General features: G+C 49.3%; 1 protein-coding gene across 1 annotated transcript; it reads left to right on the top strand.

Moving 5' to 3' along the window:
* Positions 1-647: 647 nt before the first annotated feature.
* On the top strand, positions 648-5,332 carry MRPS24 (mitochondrial ribosomal protein S24). Its single transcript, XM_035119175.3, has 4 exons — positions 648-708; positions 2,575-2,655; positions 3,735-3,846; positions 4,826-5,332. The coding sequence occupies exons 1-4, from the start codon at positions 658-660 to the stop codon at positions 5,107-5,109; spliced, it is 528 nt and encodes a 175-aa protein (XP_034975066.1). The 5' UTR covers positions 648-657; the 3' UTR covers positions 5,110-5,332.
* Positions 5,333-6,627: the final 1,295 nt, after the last annotated feature.

Here is a 6,627-nt window from a genome sequence, read left to right as displayed (position 1 = left end):
AAAACTACACGACCTTTCCCCTCTTGTTTTAACAATTGATAGCTCAGTCCGTAGAACACAGGACTCTTAACCTCAAGGTCATGAGTTCAAGCCCCAGGTTGGGCAAAATATCCCTGCATGGCAGGGGGTTGGACTAGATGATCCTCACGGTCCCTTCCAACTATACAATTCTGTGATTCCAAGTTATATATTCTGCTGCTCGATTGGATTTCCTTTTTTAAATTACAAAAAACAAGAAGAGCCCATTTTCTCTCTGGATATACCCATCCTTGCCAGACAGCTCTCTGGGCAAAATATTTTTTTCCCTGCAACTTGCGGGTGAAATCGCATCAGCTCCGAACATCCCTAGAAAAGTCACTGAGAGTCTGGATGCCCGTTTTAAATCTAGATGAAGTCAGTGGAATTCAGGGCTGGCATGTAGAAGGTCCCAGGTTCCATCCCCGCGGGCAGCATCTCCAGGAGGTGTCGCGCTGCGACCGGAAGTTGTGAGGCACCACGTGCTCGGCTACTGTACTCTCTTTGGACTCGACGCATAACGTGCTGGCGCTCTCAGCCCCCCCCCCGCGCTAGACTCTGAGTACATCCGGGGACCTTCGCCCTCCCCTCTTCTCGCGAGACTTGACCGGTTCATCCTTCTTTCCTACGTCGCGTCCCAAAATGGCGGCCCCCTGGTGGAGGGCGGCGGCGGCAGCTCGGCGGGGCCTTGAGGCGAGTCTGGGGGCGGTCAGGAAGTCTTTTTTTGGGGGGAGGCCTGGAAGGGGTTTCACGCGCTACCGCGGAGGGTTCAGATGCCCCCACTCGGCCAGGAAGCTCCTTGCGTGTGACCTTGCGGGGCCCGTCGCTGCCGCTCAGCCTACCTCGCAGGGTTGTTGTGGTGGGGATTAATTGAAGGAAGTGGAGAGAGCCACGCACGCCGCCTTGAGCTCATTGGAGGAAAAAGGGCGGCATATAAACGTGACAAATTACGTTTAAGGAGCCTTCATTTAAAAGCCTCCAATGAAGCCTGCCGTTTCTGGAACAGGCGCGGTGATCCTTCGTTAAGCTGCTTTCGCCACCAGGAAGTTCTCCCTGAAGTTCAGTCTAAATCTCTTTACCTTCAATTCCGGCCCGGCCCAACTTCATGTGCGTCAGGGGCAGCTAAGGTGGTGGCCTGCAGATGTTGGGCTACAACAGCCGTCAGACCCATCCAGGGATAAGGGAATGCGTGGTCCAGCAACCGCCACCTTTGAAGGTGGTCTTTGTGTCTCCTAATTGTCTCTTTACGTTGCACCTGTGTGGCCCGGAACTGGGCATTCCAGGTGAGACCTGCCCAAAGGAGAGCAGAGCTTTGGAACCGTTGCTTCTCACAATCCAGACGCTGTATGGTTTCTGGTGGTACAACTTAGAATTGCATTAGCCTTTTTAGCTACTCCACAGTGCACTCCTGGTTCCTGTTTAGTTTGTAGTCTACTAAGACCCCTAGTTCCTTTTCACATGTGCTCCTGCTAAGCCAGGTGTCACCCATCCTGTTCTTCTCCTGTCAGGATAAATCTTGCGTCCTTCTCCTGCCTTCAAAGGTATTCACTACCCCTCACAGTCTGGTGTCTTCTGCAGATTTAATGAGCACCCTCCATCTGTCAGGCATCCCCGAACTGCGGCCCTCCAGATGTTTTGGCCTACAACTCCCATGATCCCTAGCTAACAGGACCAGTGGTCAGGGAAGATGGGAATTGTAGTCCAAAACATCTGGAGGGCCAAAGTTTGGGGATGCCTGTCATAGAGGAATATGTTCAACTGCCAGGCCCAGAATGGAACCCTGTGGCATCCAACTTGCCTCTTCTCTCCAGGACTAAAGAAATTGGAGTTCTTGATTGAAGCTTACACAAAAAATTATAGAAGGCAAGAACTCTGGCCACAAAGTAAAATTGTGTTGGACTAATAGTTCAAATGATTCAAATTTTTCAAATAGTCTCTTATGGATAGATTTATTTCTTGAAGTTTATATGCCAGGTGAAGTTAGTGCACCAGGACAACGCCCTGTTTCGAAAATCCTTCTTCAGCTGTTATTTCCCTCTTTAAAAATATTTTACCCAAGTGTTTATGTTTGTAGATTTCTTTATGCGTGTATGCATCCTTTTTAATGATCTGTTCTTTTAAAATAAGCTAAGCCCTTCAGTTTCTCCATTCCATTCATGATTCTCATTCCATCAGGTTTCAGTAATGGCTATTGAGTATCATTGCTTTCCTGTCTTAAGATTTTGAGTTCATCCTCTTTATTTCCCATACAGTTCAAACCTTTCCACCATCTCTGAAGCCAATCCCTTAATTCTAGTTTTCTTCTCTCTTTTTTGAGGACATAACCTCCTTGGAGGCTATGAGTGCTGCCAAAATTGTTAGTTCTTGATAACCAAATGGCACTTCTTTGTTCAGAGGCAACAGCATCTCTGAGGGTGCTAGAGACCTAGAAAGTGTGGTTTGTGCTTGTGTCCCCTGTACTACCAGGGAGCTGTTGAGCTAACCTAAAAATAGGCATGGAGGTGCTTGGTTTGGTTCTCCATTGTGTCAGATGAGTACTGATTGTCATTCTGTTTTCAGGCCTTTGTAGGGAGTCCTGGCAATACTTCCTGGCACCTTTGTGCAAGGCGGGATTTCCGGACCAGTGTTGCCTGCTGTAAGGTAAGCGTCTGAGAGATCCAAAAGACACTTGGGTGGCTGCTGTCCTGGGAGGGCTGTGGAGCACTCTGCCTTTTTGCAGGAAAGACTATTTTTTTTTCCTTCTAGGGCCAGGGGTTCAAATGGGGTTCTCTGACTTTGCTTGCTGCAGAAAGCTAACCACATACCACGCTAAAAGGTGTTGGGAGCTCCTTTCATTTTAACTGCAGAGGGATTTTTTTTCTTGTTAGCCGTGTTGGTCTGACGTAGTTGAAACAAAAAATAATAAAAATTCCTTCCAGTAGCACCTTAGAGACCAACTAAGTTTGTCATAGGTATGTGCTTTCGTGTGCATGCACACTTCTTCAGGTACAGTGGTACCTCGACTTACGAATGCCTCGACTTCCGAAGGTTTTGACTTACGAAGTCCGCAAACCCAGAAGTATTTTCGCCCCACGCGCATTCTGCGCATGTGCAGAAGCGGCACACGGGGTCTGCGCATGCGCAAAGGGCAAAACCGCGCTTTGTGCCTGCGCAAAATGGACGCTTCAACTTACGAAGGATTCGACATCCGAAGAACGCCGCGGAACGGATCGCCTTCGTAAGTCGAGGTACCGCTGTACATTCTTAGGGATTTTTCTGTATGAATTAGCACATTTAGGCCTGTGAGGGACCCTGAGCATGCCACAGCTGAGTTGGGATCAAGGGGGCCTCTACCCACCACCCCTGTAAGGACTTTTCAATAGAAAGACCAGGTCAGGAAGGGGATCATAATCAGCACCACAGCATTCAAGCAGGGGTGAGGGGTTGAGTCTTCCTTCCCCAGCCACAGTCTTGTATAAATGTTCCTTGTACAGCAATCTGCATTAGAAAAAACCACTCCCTTTGGTGCCAAATCCGGAGTCAAAGGCCCTTGTGGATGTATTGTAAATCATCCAGAGGTCTGTGAGGTTCTTCCCACTGCTGGCTTCCTGTGTATTGTGGCACTGGAGGCAAGGGCAGGATGCCTTCCATTGTTATAAAGATGGCATAGGATTCTCCTGTGCGCAGACATGCTCTTTGTGTGAGAGAGGTAAATACCTCCTGCAACACCTCTCTTGCAGAACCGAGCAGCTCGAGTTCGTGTTGGGAAAGGAGACAAGCCTGTAACCTATGAGGAAGCCCACCCACCCCACTTCATTGCACACCGCAAGGGCTGGCTCTCCCAGCACACAAGTGAGTTGGGGGAGGCAGTGGGGGGAGGGAATGGGCTGTTCTGACACTTAAACCAAAACTTTTTTAATTTGGAGAAGGTGGAGATGTACAAGCGGTCTGCGGCCACTCCTTCCTGGAAGGTTTTGGGGCTGTTATCAAACGGGGCCTAGGACACTATTGTTGGGGAAAGGAGGTGGTGGGGTGGGGGCCATCACTCCTGACATCTTCCACACTGCTGGTGTCTTGAAAAGAGAAACCCATTCAGTGTTCTTGTCTGCAATGGGTGATTTTCTTGGCAGGTGTAGATACTCCCTTGGCACTTGTTATGAGCTGCATACAAAGTTCTTCCAAACCTGGCCTCCTTGGAAGGGTATTCAGTCCCTCTGACTTGATTTAATACTTGTAATTCTGCTTTTCCAACAACAGATGCTGAGCTCAAAGCAGCTCACAAGAGCCTTAAATCACAAACATACATTGCAATCACGATCATATCGAACACAGCAGCATATAAATAAAGCAAAAAAAACCCCCACCAGTTCATCAAAACAACTAATGCAATTCAATAAAGGCATAATTATTCCCCCTGGGATTGACCTAGGCTGTGAGCCATGTCCTCATTGGCTTGGCCATTTTGCCACCCAGTGAAAGTTGTGAACCAAAGGGCTGGTTGAAACCAAAAGTGCTAGCTATGACCCTCCTGAATGCAGAGCACAGTGAGGCTGGTGCTCCCTGATACAGAAAGTCAGTGTGGTATAGTGGTTAGAGTGTCAGATTAGGACCTGGGAGACCAGGGTTTGAATCCCCAGTCAGCCTTGAAGCCCACTAGGTGATGTTGGGCTAGTCACTCACACTCGGCCTAACCTACCTCACAGTAAGGATGAATGGGGAGGATGAGAAGTATACCACCTTGAGCTCCTTGGGAGGAAAAAGTGGGATAGAAATACAATAATCAATCAATCAATCTACCCCCCTTCCCCTTGTGTTGTTGCCTGCCCTGTAGGTAACCTGAGTGGCGAGGGAGGGGCAGCTGAACGCTCTGTGGAGGATGTCTTCATTCGCAAGTTAATCTACGGCACCTTCCATGACTGCCTGGCCAGCGAGATTGTGTTGAAGCGCCGTGCCAACACGCTGATAATCTGCGCCATTTTCCTGCAGAAGCTGCAGCCTTCCAAGTTCTACTTCCTGATTGGCTATACAGAGACATTGCTCTCCTTCCTGTACAAGTGCCCCGTCAAGATGGAAGTGCAGACGGTTCGTGAGAAGGTGGTCTACAAGTATCTCTAGTTCTGGCCGTCCCTGCTGGGGAGAGCTTCTCTTTGAGCCAAGACCCAGCTGGGCCTCCTGCTTCTTGAGCCAGGAGCCGGAGCCTTCCAGCCAGGGACTTCAGAGGGAGTTTTGCTTGTGAAGGCTCAGAGAATGACTGAGCCCTGGACTCTTGCTGTGAAAGGAGTTGGGGTTTGGGTTTTTTTTTTGTTGAAACTCAAACAAAGAATGTTTGTGCCCCTTATTTGCGGCTCTTTCCAGATCTATTTTCCTGGACTCCCGACTTCCGAGAAGCTGTTGACATCCATTGGGCTTAACCCTGCTCCAGGCAGGGGCATGAAGTATCTTTGTGGCTATAGCAGCCGTGGTGCAGAAGCTGCTCAAAACATCCCCTCCTATATGGCAGCCTCTTTGGGGTGGTCCTGCAGGTTTCCATTCAGTGACAATTGCAGAATATCTGGTTCACACAGGCAGTGGGTGGCAGTGCATTCCTTCTGCAGGGGATAACTTTACTGCTCAGAGAACTGGGCCGCTTTTCTTCGGGAGAAGAAAAGGCTAAGGAGTAAACCCTCCACAAATCTGAAGCGGAATTCCTAAGACAGTTGGATGGCACCTTGAATGCCTCCTTCCGGCAACTCCTGCAGCCAAGCTGGTTCCAAATGTACTGCTCTGCTTACCTTTGGACCATATCAGCGAGGCCGAGGAGTGGGTGTGTCTCTTGTCATCTGGACAGCCCAGGACCTCCATACATACTGCCCAGGCTTGCACCCTGGAGAGGTTTTTTTTTTTCTGCTTCTGCTCTTCTGATAGATGGGTTGTGGACCTTGTCCTTTGTCATCAGTGACGGTGACATCACTCTGCTTGGGGCCACTCATACTTGTGCAGCCAGCACCCAGCCAGCACCAACACAGCAGAGAGTTGTACTTTCCCAGCACAGATACAGGAAATGTAAATTTCCCTGGAGCAGAATAAGGCAGCTGGGTCCTGTACAACAAATGAGCAATAACTGTCTTTGATGTGCTTTAAAGCAATTGTCCTTGGCTCTCCTCCGCAAAAGAGAGAGAGAGAACGGTCTGGATTATGCCATCACTTTTGTGCTGGAGAGGTAAATAGGGGAAGTGCCCAGCCACTGGCATCGTTAAAAATTAGGGAGCTGAAAGAATGATGCAAGCAGTTAGCTTGTAGGCTGCCCACATCGCACAAGCCGGCTGCCTGTTTTCTGTGCTGGGTGTGGTGGAAGAAAGGCTTCTTCCTCCCTTCCCAGCAGACAGCCAGAGAGAGGGAGGGGTGGTGGTGAGGCGGCATGGTTTTTTTGGGGGGAGGGGTTAGACCTCACCTACTTTGTGCTTTTTCCACTGCACCTACTGGCTGAGGAAACTCCTGGTGGCATTCTGTCCTCACAATAAAGAAGGTCATAGAATCATAAGAGAGCTGGAAGGGACCCATTGGACTATCTAGTAGAACCCCCTGCAAGCTAGAACCACAGCCAAAGAATCACTGACACATGGCCATCCAACCTCTGTTTAAAAACCTCCAGTG

The sequence above is a fragment of the Zootoca vivipara genome, chromosome 6, assembly GCF_965207765.1.
Source record: "Zootoca vivipara chromosome 6, rZooViv2.hap1.1, whole genome shotgun sequence".
Taxonomy (NCBI): Eukaryota; Metazoa; Chordata; class Lepidosauria; order Squamata; family Lacertidae; genus Zootoca; species Zootoca vivipara.
The sequence above is the reverse complement of the archived record's forward strand: the minus strand, read 5'-3'. Positions and strand labels throughout refer to the sequence as shown.

Coding starts and splice junctions, on each gene's coding strand:
- MRPS24 (XM_035119175.3), top strand. CDS start 658: ATGGCGGCCCCCTGGTGGAGGGCGGCGGCGGCAGCTCGGCGGGGCCTT. Junction 709..2,574: donor CAGCTCGGCGGGGCCTTGAG/GCGAGTCTGGGG, acceptor TTCTGTTTTCAG/GCCTTTGTAGGGAGTCCTGG. Junction 2,656..3,734: donor CCAGTGTTGCCTGCTGTAAG/GTAAGCGTCTGA, acceptor CCTCTCTTGCAG/AACCGAGCAGCTCGAGTTCG.